Source organism: Pan troglodytes, chromosome 23 (genome assembly GCF_028858775.2).
Source record: "Pan troglodytes isolate AG18354 chromosome 23, NHGRI_mPanTro3-v2.0_pri, whole genome shotgun sequence".
NCBI lineage: Eukaryota > Metazoa > Chordata > Mammalia > Primates > Hominidae > Pan > Pan troglodytes.
The window spans coordinates 43,733,475-43,751,052 of NC_086016.1; the positions used below are offsets into that span (position 1 = coordinate 43,733,475).

Consider the following 17,578-nt stretch of genomic DNA (forward strand, 5'->3'; position numbering starts at 1 on the left):
TGTCTTTGGAAAGCACAACTAGAAGGAAGAATGAAGAGTGAGAGCTGCTAAAAAGAATTTAAAGAGGCCGGGTATAGTGGCTCACACCTGTAATCCCAGCACTTTGGGAGGCTGAGGCTGGAGGATCGCTTCAGCTCAGGAATTTGAGACTAGCCTGGATAACCTGAGGAAACGCTATCTCTACAAAAATTATCCAAGCGTGGTGTATGCCTGTAGTCCCGGCTACTCAAGAGGCTGAGGCAGGAAGATTGCTTGAGCCCAGGAGATTGAGGCTGCTGTGAGTTGTGTTTGTGCCACTGCACTCCAGCCTGGGCAACAGAGCGAGACCCTGTCTCAAAAAGAAAAACAAAAACAAACCCAAGAATTTAAAGGTGGTGGAACTAGGGCTTGATGATCGTGTAGGATCGTCAAACTTGGAGCTTCCAGAGATGAAGAAGGAAAGGGGAAATCAAGCCGTAACCATATGCAGTTGACTGAGAACCTGTTAGAAGGCCCAACAGATTGCTCTCAGTGCTCAACAAAGGCCCAGGGATGAGGGTCTTGCTCTGTCACCAGGCTGGAGTGCTGTGATGTGATCTTGGCTCGCTGCAACCTCCAACTCCCTGGTTCAAGCGATTCTCCTGCCTCAGCCTGCCGAGTAGCTGGGATTACAGGCACGCGCCACCATGCCCAGCTAAATTTTGTATTTTTAATAGAGACAGGGTTTCATATCATAATGTTTTAAGAAAGTTTACAAATTTGTGTCAGGCTGCATTCAAAGTTGTCCTGGGCTGCATGCGGCCTGTGGGCTGTGGGTGGGACAAGCTTGCTTTAGAGGGGACATGGCCCTGACGACACCTCAATTTCAGATTTCTAGCCTCCAGAACTGTGAGAGGATAAACTTCTGTTGTTTTAAGCCACGCAGTTTGTGGTAATTTATTATAGCAGCCCTAAGAAACCAATACCCTGTGAAATAGTCATTCATTCATTTGACATCTGTTCTATTAATCATCAACTTACAATGCATCTGTCTCTGTGTAGGTAAAGTGAAAAGATGGAACTGGTCCCTTTCCTCTTGGAAACTCACAATTAAACTAGTCAATGACTCTTGGCTCTTCTGAGTCTATAGAATCTGAGGGTTCAAATGGGCCTTAGGTGTTACCTGTCTACATTTACCCCACACTCATAATGATTGAATCTCCAAAAGTACTTTTCCAGTCTCTGCGTATAGTCTCATAGAATGGGGAATCACTTCTCCCTAGAGATGGTCCCCAATACTTCTATAGACTTTGACTCAGAAAATTCTCAGGCTGATGCTGGGCGTGGTGGCTCACGCTTGTAATTCCAGCACTTTGAGAGGCTGAGGCGGCGGATCATGAGGTCAAGAAACCCCGTCTCTACTAAAAATACAAAAATTAACTGGGTGTGGTGGCGTGCGCCTGTAGTCCCAGCTACTTGGGAGGCTGAGGCAGGAGAATCACTTAAACCCGGGAGGCAGAGGTTGCAGTGAGCTTAGATTGTGCCACTGTACCCCAGCCTGGTGACAGAGCGAGACTCCATCTCAAAAAAAAAAAAAAAAAAAAAAAAAAAGAGAAAAGAAAGTTCTCAGGCTGGGTGCAGTGGCTCATGCCTGTAATCCCACACTTTGGGAAGCTGTGGTGGGTGGATAACTTGAGGTCAGGAGTTTGAAACCAGCCTGGCCAACATGGTGAAATCTCATCTCTACTAAAAATACAAAACTTAGCTGGGTGTAGTGGTGTGCGCCTGTAGTCCCAGTTACTCAGGTGGCTGAGGCAGGAGAATTGCTTGGATCTGGGAGATGGAGGTTGCAGGGAGCCAAGATCACACCACTGCACTCCAGCCTGGGTGACAGAGTGAGACTCCATCTCTGGATCTTAGTAACATTTACCTGTTGATCCTGGTTTTCCTCATTGAGTTAACAAAGTTCGATCCCTCTTCCCCAGAAGAGCTTATTACTTATTGGAAAACAGTAGCTGTCACTCTCTTGATGCACGTTCAATTCTAGGTAGTGCTTCTTTTACCAGCAGGCTCTCCTCTGCGAGAAAACCTTGTATCCTTAATAGTAATAATAGACACAGCTGACATTTATAAGGACTTATTACGTATTAAGCATCATGCTAAGTGTTTGGCATACATTATCGAATTTGATCCCCATAATAAGTCTATGAGGAGAGTACTATTAGCCTCATTTAATAGATGAGGAAATTGATGGTTAGAGAGGGCAAGGAATGTACAAGAAGTTGTGCAGTTAGATAAGCATTGAAGTAAGGATTTTTTTGAGACAAAGTCTCGTTCTATCACCCAGGCTGGATTGCAGTAGTATGATCACGGCTCACTGCAGCTTCTACCTTCTTGGGCTCAGGTGATCCTCCCACCTCTGCCTCTTGAGTAACTGAAACCACAGGTGTATGCCACCACACTTGGCTAACTTTTTGTGGAGACTGGGTTTCACCATGTTGCCCAGGCTGGTCTCCATCTCCTGGACTCAAGACATCTACTCATCTCAGTCTCCCAAAGTGCTGGAATTAACAGGCGTGAGCCACCATTCCTGGCCTGGAGTAAGGATTTTTATCAGATTAGATTCCATGTTCTGATCTAACTGCACTGCCTCTCATTGCCTGAGAACCTGGGGTTATCTTGGGAATACCGTTGCCTTACCATGAACCTGCTTTTGTCTCTCTGGATGCAGGAAGGACCATCAGAGCACTCCACCTGTGCAGTATGGGGAACTGCGGGCTTTGCTAGAAGCCATGCTAAACCGATGTGCGGAGTTTTCCCAGACCTTGCTGAGCAGGAGGCCCCTGGTCAGTGTACTGCAGCCTGCTGCTTCCGAAGATCATGCTGCAGTGTGTTTTTAGAAAGATAATTAGTATATTCCCTTACTTTTGTATGCTATTTCATGACTTTTTCTCATGCACACATGGCTACAGTGAGATGCTTTTTCCCTAATAGCAGAACTATGAAGCTTAAGGATTACTATTGTCATTTTTACAGATGGGGAAACTAAAGCCACGAGGGTTAAATAATTTTTCTCTAAGGTCCAAAACTATAAAGTACCTAAGCCTAGACAGTAAATTCCAGGGTGTTTTTACCCCAGTCTATTATGCACATTCTCTGTTTATATCATATAAGCAGATAGGGTAAACATGCTCACAAAATTATTTAAGTCTGAATTCACTAGAATCTTAGAATCTGACCAATGTGCAATGTGTTGTAGCTGCTGGCTTTTAATAGCCTGTAGACTTAAGATATCAGGAAAGACACTGTCAGTGTGAATGTTGATTATGTCTTTCAGGATTAACTTTGGAAACTAAGCTCTTTACACCTGATGGAGTGGGGATTTTCTTGTGTTTTAGAGCAACTAATAGGGCCATTACAGTCAAGCTAATGCCCACTAGCCTGTGACAACTTTCTGCATATAATAGACCAATAGTCATTCCTGTGGTTCAGAGAGACTGTAGGTTAAGGTCCCTCCAACACTGCTACCATTTTTTTTTTTTCCCGAGATGGAGTCTTACTCTGTGGCCCCAGTCTGGAGTGCAGTGGCACGATCTCGACTCACTGCAACCTCCGCCTCCCGGGTTCCAGTGATTCTCCTGCCTCAGCCTCCCGAGTAGCTGGGATTACAAGCACGCACCACCACACCTGGCTAATTTTTGTAATTTTAGTAGAGACAGGGTTTCACTGTGTTGGCCAGGCTGGTCTCGAACTCCTGACCTCCACCTCGGCCTCCTAAAGTTCTGGGATTACAGGCATGATCCACTGCGCTGGGCCCCTGCTACCATTTTTTTTAATTCTGTGATGCAGTCTTGCTCTGTTGCCCAGGCTGGAGTGCAGTGGTGCGATTTTGGCTCACTGCAACCTTCGCCTCCGGGGTTCAAGCAATTCTCCTGCCTCAGCCTCCCTAGTAGCTGGGACTACAGGTGCCCGCCACCATGCCTGGCTAATTTTTTTTGTATGTTTAGTAGAGACGGGGTTTCACTATGTTAGCCAGGATGGCTACGATCTCCTGACCTTGTGATCTGCCTGCCTTGGCCTCCCAAAGTGCTGGGATTACAAGCGTGAGCCACCATGCCCAGCTTTGCTATGATTTTTTTAAAGGAGCTATTTGCAAGGATATAGCCAAGATCTCTTGGAAAGTTAGGTGTATGGGAATGTCAGACTGCAGTGTGAGAAGAAGAGGTCTACAGTCATCCAAGCATAGACTGAGACACAGCATATACTTGATCACTAGGTTCCTGTCTCTCCTTCCCACCTCAGGGCCATGCCTCCAGTAGAGATTCAGAGAAGGCCATTCTTCAAAGGGGAAAGTTCCTCCTGAGCACTCTGGAGGGATTTAGAAGTGCCTGCAGGTGAGGGGCCCTCTGAGGTATGAAGTAATAGCATGGAAGGTAGGGGTGGAAGGGATTCAGACAATGGGTGAAGTTCTAGAGGCAACACTTGATTTCTGATACTCTGCTGTATGGCAAAGAGGACTTTGGCTGGGGTAGGGGTTGGGGGTGTGTGGAGGAGGCTTGAGGACAGGCAGCTAGGGGTAGGACCTTTCTAAAGATTCCTTCCTCATGGAGTTTTTGCTACTGTGCCATGAGGTTGTGTCTTATTCACCTTCGTTCCCCACCACCCCCCAACTAGCCTAGCACTACAGGTATTCACTGAATGGTTGCTAAATTAATTCAGTTTACATTAGCAAATGTTTGTTGTATCTACTATGTGCCATGCCTGATGCTAGACAGTGGGGCTAGAAAGAAAAGTCAGAATGGCTCCTGCCCTCAAGGAGCTCACAGTCTCTTGGGGAAGAGATGCTTTTTGGTATATATGTGGGATTCGTTGGGTTTTCAAGAATCCGGGGAAGGTATTCCAGATAGAGAGAGCAGCATATTTAAAGGCAAATGAATGGGAAATAGCAAATAGCATGGCATATTCAGGGAAATACACACAATGGGGTAGAAGTACACATAGTTGGGGGAGGGGGTAGGGAGCAAGAATCTGGAGAGGTAGCCAGGGATCAAGTCCTCTCCTCATTGTGGTCTATTGAATTTTCTCCCAGTCTGATAATAGAGATACTTTCCCTGGACCCTGAGCACAGGCACTCCCCGCCACCCCACAGGAAGCTGTTTGTAACCTTTAGGTTGCATAGGTGGTAGTGGATATACTCACACATTGATTTCTTAGGTTGGCTATAGAATTCCAGAGTGAGCCTTCAGCCCAGGAGAATCCATTCACAGCTCCCAGCGCCAAGAAGGAAGACACCTTGGAGGCCTTCTCAGAATTTCTTCTCAGTGCCTGTGACTCGCTGTGTATCCCCATGGTGATGGTGGGTTCTCCTGAGCCACGGGCAACATGAAGCTTGGGGAAGAGAAGAATGTGCAGGCGAGCCAGGCTCAGAGGCATAAGGCAGTGACTGCTCAAAGGAACTCTCTGGGGGCCTCAGCAGTGCGATTCTTGCTGCTACCTTTCCTTTGTTCTAAAAATAAAATGCAGTGTTTGATTATGAAACTAACAGGTTCATCTTAAGAAAAAATAGAAAGCAGTAATAATAAAATAATAAGTGGCTAAGTTTATGGAGTGGAAAGTGCCTAATATTCACTACCTGATTTAGTTCTCCCAATGACCCTGGGAGATGGATGCTATAATTTGCCCTAATTTACAGATAAGCTTGTCATATTTCTATAGTTATAAAGCAAGCCCATAACGGTGCTGAGATTGAACCTATGACTTCAGGTCCCCTAGCTTTTCTTGTGTCTTTAATAATGAGCAGCAGTGAATGTCTGTTATCCAGGTGTTAACAAGGAACATGTATGTGTGTTCTGTAAAATGAGAGATGACCACTCTGAAGAGAGACTTGATCCTTGATCCTGAAGAGCTTCATTTTGAGCTGACTTGAGGTTGAGATGGTGGGAAGAGCAGGGCCAAGAGCTGCTGACTCTGGGTAACCTTGGATGAGTCCTCTCCTGCTTGAGGTTTGGGCATCCTATGAGCCTGTGAGGAGTCCCTGTTAGTCGGGAAAGGGCAACTCCTAACCATCTACTGGGAACAGTAGGTGGCAGCAGGGAGGCACCTCTGGCTCTGCACCAGCGAGGCTCTCTTCTTTGAAGAAGCCATTGAGCTGGAGTCTGCAGGAGGTAGTAGTCAGGAACCCTGGACTGTGGCCCTGACTTAACCCGCTAACAGTAAGACTTGGGCAACTCATCGCAGTTTACTCACCTGCCCTGCCTTCCTCCTAGATTTTTGAAGTGTTAGAGCTAAATCTAGAAGTAGATCATAGAATTATTGTATTAGTCCTTCTTTCTACTTTTCTGTATTTTACACATTTTCTTTAATGAGCATATATTACTTTTATAATAATAATAATAATAATAAAACAACCAAACTTGCTCTAAAAATGAAAGGAAAGGTGTCGACAAGAACAGTGCCTCTGAGGACCCAGCTGTTTACAGAAAGGGAACTGAGACTCAGGGAAGGGAGAAGGTGACTACCCAAGGGTACACTGTGGTGGCTATGTACAGAGCCTGAACTAGAACCCTGTTTCTTTTTTTTTTTTTTAATTCAGAGCTGTGTTTACCACATAAGACTGCCTCATGACTCTTGAAGAATTACCTGAAGGCTGGTCTGAGTGCAATGGTATTTACAACTAATTGATCACAACCAGTTACAGATTTATTTGTTTCTTCTCCATTCCCCCTGCTTTACTTGACCAGCCTTAATAATAACGGGACGGGTGCGGTGGCTCACACCTGTAATTCCAGCACTTTGGGAGGCTGAGGCAGGTGGATCACTTGAGGTCAGGAGTTTAAGACCAGCCTGGCCAACATGGCGAAACCCCGTCTCTACTAAAAATACAAAAGTTAGCCGGTCGTGGTGGCGCATGACTGTAATCCCAGCTGCCTGGGAGGATGAGGCAGGAGTATCACTTGAACCCGAGAGGCAGAGGTTTCAATGAGCCGAGATCGCACCACTGATCTCCAGCCTGGGTGACAGAGCAAGACTCCGTCTCAAAGAATAAAAAAAACCCCACCCCCCCCAAAAAAAAAAACAAATATGAAGGCAGTTTATAAACTATATTATTATTATTACTATCGTAATAGAAACATGAGAGTCACTCTGCATTATGGTTTAGAAAGCAGTTTTTACACACCAGACCACATTTGTTTCTGGGAGGGATATCTTGTTATTCCCACTTTAGTCTTGGGAACAGAAGCCCAAAGAGATAAAGTATCTAGTACAATCTATCAGGTGATCCAAGCCTTAGATGTAGGTTTGGACTTTAAGTACCCTAGCTTTTCTTGTGTCTTTCAAGTGAAAGGAGTTAATCTACTGTTGCTAGATTTGATGTGAGTTTTCTCTGATGCCTTTTCTTCTTCAGAGGCTCAGTCCCCGTGGGCTGTGTTCTCTCTCCTGGTTCTTTGCAGAGACACTTGGAGCAGACCACCCACCCAGCTTTGATGGAAGTTTTCCTCTCAATTCTACATAACCTCTTTGTCATCGTTCCCCACATGAAGGAGAAGTTTTCCAAGAAGCTTGGTAGGCAGCAGGCAAATGTGGAGGTTGGGAGGGAGGCAAGCACCTTAGGCAGTGCTCAGAGAGTATTCAAAGAGAGGATAAGTTGTGGGTGCACATTTACTAATTCATTCAGAATCTGTATCTATTCTTTGTCCAGTGATGAGTGAAAGGAAGTGTCAGGCAGCAATCAAAAGTCATTAAAGGGGCTGGGTGTGGTAGCTCATGCCTGTAATCCTAGTGCTTTGGGAGACCAAGATGGGAGGATCACCTGAGGCTAGGAGTTTGAGACCAGCTTGGACAATACAGTGAGACCCCATCTCTAAAAAAGATTAAAGAAAAATTAGCTGAGAGTTTTTAGTAACATTAGCGACTAGTTATTAATAATAACTAACATTTAAGTTCTTACAGTGTGTGAGACTGTTTTAAGTGCTTTGCATGTATGGACTCATTTAGTCCTCAGAAAAACCCTAGGAATTGTCTATTATGATTGTACTCATTCCACTGATGAGCAAACTGAATCTCAGAGAGGTTAAGTAACTTGCCTAAGGTCACACTATAAGTGGTATGCCCAGGATTCAAATCCAGGGAATCTGACTGTAGAACATGCTTTTTTTTTTTTTTTTTTTTGTCTGAGATTGAGTCTCGCCCTGTTGCCCAGGCTGGAGTGCAGTGGCACGAACTTGGCTCACTGCCAGCTTCGCCTCCCAGGTCACGCCATTCTCCTGTTTCAGCGTCCTGATTAGCTGGGACTACAGGCGCCCGCCACCACGCCCGGCTAATTTTTTTGTATTTTTTAGTAGAGACGGGGTTTCACCGTGTTAGCCTGGATGGTCTCGATCTCCTGACCTCGTGATCTGCCCGCCTCGGCCTCCCAAAGTGCTGGGATTACAGGCGTGAGCGACCGCCCAGAACATGCTTTCTTAATCTCTGTGCTATATTTGGCTCTTATCATTATAATTTAATGTTTTTTCTTTTATTCTTGTCACATGGCATGCAACAAATGTTGTGCAACAAGTCTACCGTGGAGAGGCAGCCAGGGCTCAGCCATGTAGGCCCTTGTTGGCCATGTGAGGAATTTGGATTTTTTTCTTTTTTTTTTTTGAGACAGAGTTTCGCTCTTGTTGCCCGGGCTAGAGTGCAATGGCACGATCTCGGCTCACCGCAACCTCCGCCTCCCGGGTTCAAGTGATTCTCCTGAGTCAGCCTTCCAAGTAGCTGAGATTACAGGCATGTGCCACCATGCCTGGCTAATTTTGTATTTTTAGTAGAGATGGGGTTTCTCCATGTTGGCCAGGCTGGTCTCAAACTCCCCACCTCAGGTGATCTGGCCACCTTGACCTCCCAAAGTGCTGCGGTTACAGACGTGAGCCACCACACCTGGCCTGGAATTTGGATTTTATCCTAGGAGTTTTGTTGAGTTTTAAAGAAGTGGAGTAACATGTTCAGATTTCTGTTTCAGAAAGATCTTTCTTGGAGCAGTGTGGACTATGAGTTAGAGGGAGGCAGATTGGAGGCATGTATCTCAGCCTCTTGCATTAACTCAGGTTGGTGGTAGGAACTAAGGTAGTGTTGGGGCATGGAATAGCTGGATGTAGGGCTTGAAAGAGAGGGAACAGTGCAAGGTAATGCCTGGCTTCTGGCTGGCTTCTATGTGGATGGTGGTGTGTTTAACTGAGAGAAGGCTCACTGGGGGAGGATCTGGTTTGGGGGGGTCAGTAGAGGGTATGGTCAGTTTGGGTCAGGGTGAAAGTGAGATGTTTCAGTGAAGATGTTAGGTGGGTAATTGACTGTGTCTGAAGACAAGGGAGAGATCTGGGATTTAGATATAGGTATAGAAATCTTCAGCATCCAGCCTTTCATTCATTCAACAAATATTGGGCACCCACTGCATGCAAGATATAGGCTAGGGCTGGAGATTTAGCAGTGAACAAAACAGACCCCTGTCCTTGTGAGGCTGACTCCTCAGTGGGGATCAGGTGAGATTCTTCAAAGTTGAGGGTGTAAAATGAAATGATGGAAGAAGCCAAGCATTTAATTGAGCATTTAATGGTCAGGAGGAGGAGAGGTACGAGCATTTGGAGAGGTAGGAAGGAAACCAGAAGGGTACGATATTAAGGAAGCCAAATGAAGAGAGTTTTATGGATCAGGGAGTAGTCAGGAGTGTGAAAGGCATCCCAGAAGTCAAGTAAGATGAAGATTGAAAAATGTCCATTGGACTTGGCTTCATGGCAGCTTTTGGCCACATTGGCCAGAGCAGCTTCTGTGGGAGTGGTTGGAATGGAAGCCAGACCAGAGTGGGTTAAAGAATGAGTGCAAGATGAGGCAGTAGAGACAGGATACACAACTATTTTAACAAGTTTGGTGTGTGGGGAAGGTGAGAAATGGGGGTGTGAGTAGAGGGGAACATGGAATCAGGAAGGATTTTTTCTACCCCCTAAGATTGGAAACACTTACCTGATTAGCTGCTGATAGGAAGGAGCAGTAGAGAGACTGGTTGTTAGCCCATGTGAGTTGGAATTCTTCTCACCTCTTTTACTTGTTTATTGAGATTGTACAAATTAATTTTCTTGTCTCCAGTGTCCTTAGCTAGAACATGGTGATAATAGTGAGAATTAAACAAGATGATGCATATAGATTTCCTGAAGACTGCATCCCTCAGCCATTGTGATAACTGATACACACTTCTTTCCTTCCTTCTAACATTCTTCCTGCCTGCCATACTTCCGGACCCAAGAGGATCTAGTCTTGGGGCGCTGGATGAGAGGCAAGTGTAGATCTCTTGGGGGCAGTGGTGGGGAACAGGGGATGTAGAAAAAGGCTGTGAGATCTGTAGGGAGATATGTGTAGCATGAAGCCAGGTAGCACAGGATCAGATCAGAGGCTCAACCTGCAAGAGGGAGGAGGGAAGCAGGCACTGCCAGCCAGGAATGGTATGGAGACCTGGAGTAGGAGTGTGGAGAAACTCTGGATCCCTGAGAGATTGGGCCAAGAGGAGCCCATCCAGAAGGGAAGCTTGGTGCCCCTTCCTGGGAAAGTCATGGGTTAAATTGTTGCCCCAGAGAGTTGCTGTGAAACCCTGAGGGATTCCCTGTCAGCTGCTTTAGCCCCAGGATAAAATACAGATTATTCCCAACCCAGGGGCTGGTGAAGTGGGAGCTTCTGATGTCTTCTTTATCTAGGATTCTGTTTTACAGTGGCCCAGGGAAGGCAGAACAGAGGTTAGTATTGACTGAAAGCCTTACTGGGGAGACTGGGAGGAGCCAGCAGCACAAAGGCCTGGGCCAGGGTCAACAGCTAAGGCAGAAACTGCTGGCTGGGTGCAGTGGCTCACGCCTGTAATCCCAGCACTTTGGGAGGCCAAGGTGGGCGGATCACCTGAGGTCCAATACCAGCCTGACCAACATATAGAAACCCTGTCTCCACTAAAAATACAAAATTAGCTGGGTGTGGTGGCGCATGGCTGTAATCCCAGCTACTCAGGAGGCTGAGGCCGGAGACTCGCTTGAACCTGCGAGGCGGAGTTTACAGTGAGCCGAGATCGTGCCATTGCACTCTAGTCTGGGCAACAAGCGTGAAACTCCATCTTAAAATAAATTAAAAAAAAAAGACCAGGCGCAGTGGGTCACACCTGTAATCCCAGCACTTTGGGAGGCTGAGGTGGGTGGATCATGAGGTCAAGAGATCGAGACCATCCTGGCCAACATGGTGAAACCCCATCTCTACTAAAAATACAAAAATTAGCTGGGTGTGGTGGTGCGTACCTGTAGTCCCAGTTACTCAGGAGGCTGAGGCAGGAGAATCGCTTGAACCCGGGAGGTGGAGGTTGCAGTGAGCTGAGATCATGCCACTGCACTCCAGCCTGGCGACAGAGTGAGGCTCCGTCTCAGGAGAAAAAAAAAGAAAAGAAACTGTTATTGGACCTCTGTTCTGAGAATCAATTGCTTTCAACAGACAATTCAGAGATGAGAATAAAATAGTAACTACTGTTCTTTCTGCATCTGAAACTGGATTGTTTTCTATAAAACTGAAAGAAGGGATAGAAGGAGCAGATGTGCCCTTCCTAGGTCCTTGTCAAATATACCAAATTGTAGTGGAGGATCATTCAGAATGGAAGAAAATGAACACTTATTGCAGCACTTACTTTGAGCCAAGTACTTGTTAGATGTTCTCCATACATTTATCTTACTTAGCTTTACAACAACCTGTGAGGTACAAATATCAAAACTGAGTCTCAGAGAAGTTAAAAAACCTTTCCAGAGTGAAACTACTAGACAGTGATGGAGTACATTTTGAACCAAGTCTGTGTAACTCTGAAACCAGAGCTTTTTGATACCACCCAGGCTTGGGACTCTCTGTGACAAGTCTGGTTTAAACTGCTCTCTGCTTTATTCCCACTTCTCTGAAGCTTCCTCATCCTTCATACGACTGACCCTGGAGCTGAAGGCCAGGTTTTGCAGTGATCTGAGGTATGTGTGGTCCCAGGCAAGATTGAGTGGCCAAGGGGCCAATGTCCCTCTTGATGGGACAAGTGGGAATTGTTGGCTGGTGTGTTTTAGTCATGGGCTCATGGTGGTGTTGACATAGTGTCAGCATTGCTCAGCATCTGGTGCAGTAAGCTGGTCATGCTTCTGTAGGTTGTATTGAATCTAACGTGGTAAGGATCTTATTCCTGGTGATACTTGGATGGGTACCTGTCACATCAAAACTGGGAGAGGCCTGGCGCGGCTCATGGCTGTAATCCCAGCACTTTGGGAGGCCAAGATGGGAGGATTGCTTGAAGCCAGAAGTTCAAGATCAACTTGGGCAGCATAGCAAGACCCTGGTCTCTACAATTTTTTTTTTTTTTTTTTTTTTTTTGAGATGGAGTCTTGCTCTGTCACCCAGGCTGGAGTGCAGTGGTACAATCTTGGCTCACTGCAACAACCGCCTCCTGGGTTCAAGCAATTCTCCTGCCTCAGCACCTGAATAGCTGGGATTACAGGTGCCTGCCACCATGCCTGGCTAATTTTTGTGTTTTTAGTAGAGATGGCCAGACTGGTCTCAAACTCCTGACTTGAGGTGATCCGCCCGCCTCGGCCTCCCAAAGTGCTGGGATTACAGGCATGAGCCACCGTGGCTGGCCACAAAAGTTTTTTTTTTCTTTTTTTAATTAGCCAGACCTGGTGGTACACACCTTTAGTCCCAGATACTCAGGAGGCTGAGGCGAGAGGATCCTTGAGCTTATGAGGTCAAAGCAGCAGTGAGCTATGATCGCATCCCACTCTAGCATGGATGACAGAGTGAGACCTTGTTTCTAAAAAAACACAAAAAGCCCCAAAAAACGCTTTCAGAGATCATTTGTTTAACCTCTCATTTAAATGAGGAAACTGGCCGGGTTTCCTCCGCCTTCTGAGTTCAAGCGATTCTCCTGCCTCAGCTTCCTGAGTAGCTAGGATTACAGGTGTGTGCCACCACGCCCGGCTAATTTTGTATTTTTAGTAGAGACAGGGTTTCACCATGTTGGTCAGGCTGGTCTAGAACTCCTGACCTCAGGTGATCCACCCGCCTCAGCCTCCCAAAGTGCTAGAATTACAGGCATAAGCCACTGTGCCCAGCCCCATATTTACTTTTCATAGCCACCTTAAGACCTCCTCTGCCACGGCCATGGCTAGAATTTCACTAGCCTCTGGCACAAAGCAGTGGTGCCCAGGCATATGGCAGGGATAATGCTCTCCCAGCCAAAGTAGCAATGTCATCTCTTCTATTCTTTCTTCTTCTCCCTCTAAGTCACTCAGCCCTAAACCAGGTGTGTTCCAATTTCCTCTACTATATGTGCCTCAACCTTCTCTCAGCTCCAGAGAAGACAGGACCACCTTCCAAAGAAGGTAAGATGCTACAATTTGACCACTCATGTGGCCTGTGCTGGTCTTTAGAGTCTGGGTACCTTGCTGATTGACTAGATAGTGAGTTAGTACAGGCATGAGATTTCTTTGCCTGAGGCTGCCCAGAGGAATAGGAGTGATGCAATTATAGGTTGATTCCTAGGGATATGAAGTAATAGAACTGGAAAATGATGGAACCCAAGGCTCCTGGCACCTTAGAGTTGAGAAGGATCCTAATGTTCATCAAGTCCAGTTCCTTCTTCCTGACAGTCTCCTCTGCAACATCCCCATACCATAGGCCTCAGGAGTCCAGTGTTCACTATAGCATTAATAGTGTGTTCTATTTCTTCATTCATTCAAGTAGTGTTTCTTTTTTCTTTTTCTTTTTCTTTTTTTTTTTTTTTCTTTTTTTTTAAGACAGTCTCGCTCTGTTGCCCAGGCTGGAGTGCAGTGGCATGATCTCAGCTCACTGCAACCTCTGCCTTCCAGGTTCAAGTGAGTCTCCTGCCTCAGCCTCCCAAGTAGCTGGGATTACAGGCTCCTGCCACCACGCCTGGCTAATTTTTGCATTTTTAGTAGAGACGGGCCTTCACCATGTTGGCCATGCTGGTTTCAAACTCCTGACCTCAGGTAATCTGCCTCGGCCTCCCAAAGTGCTGAGATTACAGATGTGAGCTACTGTGCCCAGCCAAGAGCCACAGGTGTTTCTTGAGCACCTGTTGTGTGTCAGACTCCATTCCAGGTGCTGGTGAAAGAGCCAGGGATACAAAGCCCTGCTGTCATAGATCGAGACAGGCAGGCGATAAGCAAATGCATACTATGTCAGAGATCCATAGGCACTATGAAGAAAATAAAACTGGGCAAAAGGATAGAGAGTGATAGAAGGAGGAGAGAGACATGTTAGATAGGGTGGTCAGGGAAGGCCTCCATGTGGAAGTGGTATGTGAGCAGAGGTCTGAGTCAAGTAAAGGAAAGCCATGCAGAATCTAGGCAGGAGGAACAGCAGCTGCAGGGCTGAGAGCTGGAAGTTTTTCCTCTTGTTGAACGTTCATTGAGCTTCTGCTACCTGCCAGGGGAGGCCTAGGTACTGCTGTGGATAGAGCGATTATAACAGTATGTTATTTGCCCTGAGGGGTTCCTCTATCTTAGACCTGTCTCCTGATATAATAGAAAACAGTTTAATAATTGTTTCATCATTCATTCAACAAATATACCTCTGTGGGTAAGACCTAGTTCTGGCTCTTTTCCCCCTTATTATATTTGTGAAGATTCTGTGTCCTCTCCCCCACTCTCTACACCTGCTGCTCTCTTTTATCTTTCCCAGACATCATGCTGAGAGGGAGCAAAGCCCAGGTGAGCATTTTTATTGCTTCCAACATAGCTTGGCTACTGGTTCTCTCACTATGCTGGCTACTCCTTTCTGCAATCTCCCTGTTAAGGCATGATCTGGCCTGCAGAGAGAATAGCATGATTTCTGCCATGTAGTCTAAGACTATTGGCAGTCACATCACCATCACCTCTCATGCTCATAAGTGCCTGCTCCACTGCTTCTGGCAGTTCCCTTGCTTGTCAAACCAAGGGGAGCCCCACACATCTCCTGCCTTAAACACTGGGGCTTCTTAAATCTCATTGTGCCAGGAAATGCAGCAGATCTCTCATAACATTCAGACTGCTTCTTTCTTTTATATATCAGGAGAAAGGCAGGTGGATGTGTGTGGCTGAAGGATATTTGTTTCATTATTATTATATTGATGAGAGCATGCTTTGGTGGACAAGCACTGAACTTGGAATTAGGAGAGCTGACCTGGCTCTGCTACCAAATTGCTGTGGGACATGCGCTATCCTCACCCTCTGCTTGCCCAGGACTTGGCCCTGGCAGGATGGATTCTTTCGGTTGACCTTCAACTGAGGTCCTGTCTTTCAATCTCTCATCCACTCACTGCTGGAAGGATTATCTGAAAACAAAGTCTTAACATCTTAACTCCCCTGGCTTTCAGCTGTGGTCTCCACACATCAGTCTGTGGAGTAGTGTCAGATAGTGATGAAGTTTTCTCTGGTCCATGGTGAAATGTGGAACATAAGGATAAAGTTGACTTTATTTAGGTTTTTTTGTTTGTTTGTTTTTTGAGGCAGAGTCTCAGTCTGTTGCCCAGGCTGGAGTTGAGTGATGTCAGCTCACTGCAACCTCCACCTCCCAGATTCAAGTGATTCTTGTGTCTCAGCCTCACGAGTAGCTGGGACTACAAGCACATGTCACCATGCCCAGGTGATTTTTTTGTATTTTTAGTAGAGATGGGGTTTTGCCATGTTGGCCAGGCTGGTCTTGAACTCCCGGCCTCAAACAATCTACCTGCCTTGGACTCCAAAGTGCTAGGATTACAGGTGTGAGCCACCGCACCTGGCCTTTATTCAAATTTTAAACTCTGAAGTCAGTCTTTTTCTTTCCTTTTTTTTTGTTTTGGGACAGCGTCTTGTTCTGTTGCCCAGGCTGGAGTGCAGTGGCGTGATCTCGGCTCATTGCAACCTCCGCCTCCCGGGTTCAAGCAATTCTCCTGCATCAGCTTCCTGAGTAGCTAGGACTACAGGCACTTGCCACCACGCTTGTCTAATTTTTGTATTTTTAATAGAGACAGGGTTTTGCCATGTTGGCCAGGCTGGTCTCGAACTCCTGACCTCAGGTGATCCACCTGCCTTGGTCTCCCAAAGTGCTGGCATTACCGGCTTGAGCCACCACGCCTATCCTTCTTTCCTGTTCTTTTGGTATTAAAATATTCTTTCTTTTATGAAACCGTTTTCGTAAGAAATCTAGAAGTCTCTGCCCTCAGGATGAAGTCCCAATTCTTTAAGTGGCATTTGCTTAAAGGTCTTTCACAGTCCAACTGCAGATTACATCACATAGTTCCCCAGCTTCTGACACCCCACATCTATTCACTGACTGTCCAGTGACACTGAATGGAAACATGGCATGTCTTCTCATGCCTTCAGGCCTCTGAACACCTTGCTTCCTTTTCTCTTTTCTCCTGTTGCTGCCTCTTTTCTCCTCACCCTCCACAGTTTATTTGTTTGTTTGTTTCTTTCTTTCTTTTTTTGAGACGGAGTCTTGCTCTGTCGCCCATGCTGGAGTGCAGTGACATGATCTCGGCTCACTGCAGGCTCCGCCTTCTGGGTTCACGCCATTCTCCTGCCTCAGCCTCCCGAGTAGCTGGGACTACAGGGGCCCGCCACCTCGCCTGGCTAATTTTTTGTATTTTTAGTAGAGACGGGGTTTCACCGTGTTAGCCAGGATGGTCTTGATCTCGTGACCTCGTGATCCGCCAGCCTCGGCCTCCCAAAGCTTGCTTTCTTTTTTCTGAGATGGAGTTTCGCGCTTGTCACTCAGGCTGGAGTGCAATGGTGCCATCTTAGCTCACTGCAACCTCTGCCTTCCAGGTTCAAGCGATTCTCCCACCTCAGCCTCCCAAGTAGCTGGGATTACAGGCGCCTGCCATCATAGCCGGCTAATTTTTGTATTTTTGTAGGGACGGGGTTTCACTATGTTGGCCAAGCTGGTCTTGAACTCCTGACCTCAGGTGATATACCCTCCTCACCCTCCCAAAGTGCTGGGATTACAGACATGAGCCACCGCACCCGGCCCACAGTTTCATCCTCTTTGACCTTTCCTTCCCCATGCCAGGCAGCCTGAGTCACTCCCTCCTCAATATAGCGCTGATCACATGTCCTGCAATTGCCTGTCTCATTATGTGTCTCTTCCCATCAGCTGCCAGTTCCTGGAGGTAGGGCCTGGGTCTCACAGCCTGTCCTAAGAGTAGTAGCCACTCAATGAACATATGTCAAATGAATGAAAGAATGAATGTTTTTGGGAGGCCAAGGTGGGTGAATCACCTGAGGTCAGGAGTTTGAGACCAGCCTGGCCAACATGGCAAAACCCTGCCTCTACTAAAAATACAAAAAATTAGCTGGGCGTGGTGGTGGGTGCCTGTAATCACAGCTACTTGGGAGGCTGAGGCAGGAGAATTGCTTGAACCCAGAACGGGGAGGTTGCAGTGAGCCGAGATCATGCCATTGCACTCCAGCATGGGCAACAGAGCGAGACTCTGTCAAAAGAAAAACAAAACAAAAAAAGAATGAATGTTAATTTTTGAGACATATCCATGTCCTTCTGCTTGTGAAGTTTAGTCTTTCCCGGTAGGCTGAACCTTGCTCAAAGGAAGAGGAGC

The 17,578-nt window shown here is 46.5% G+C and overlaps 1 protein-coding gene across 30 annotated transcripts in view; it reads left to right on the forward strand.

Annotated features, from left to right (window-relative positions):
- MEI1 (meiotic double-stranded break formation protein 1) overlaps positions 1 to 17,578 on the forward strand; it is a 99,263-nt gene that overhangs the window by 40,938 nt on the left and 40,747 nt on the right. For 15 of the 30 annotated variants that reach the window (XM_063807946.1, XM_063807950.1, XM_063807932.1 and 12 more), the window contains 7 exons: positions 2,690 to 2,804; positions 4,261 to 4,352; positions 5,173 to 5,314; positions 7,410 to 7,521; positions 10,235 to 10,264; positions 11,906 to 11,966; positions 13,267 to 13,364. In XM_063807946.1, coding sequence (XP_063664016.1) covers positions 2,690 to 2,804; positions 4,261 to 4,352; positions 5,173 to 5,314; positions 7,410 to 7,521; positions 10,235 to 10,264; positions 11,906 to 11,966; positions 13,267 to 13,364 — 650 coding nt within the window. The remainder of the gene's footprint in view (positions 1 to 2,689; positions 2,805 to 4,260; positions 4,353 to 5,172; positions 5,315 to 7,409; positions 7,522 to 10,234; positions 10,265 to 11,905; positions 11,967 to 13,266; positions 13,365 to 17,578) is intronic. The other 15 variants (XM_063807948.1, XM_063807933.1, XM_063807936.1 and 12 more) reach the window with 3 other exon arrangements.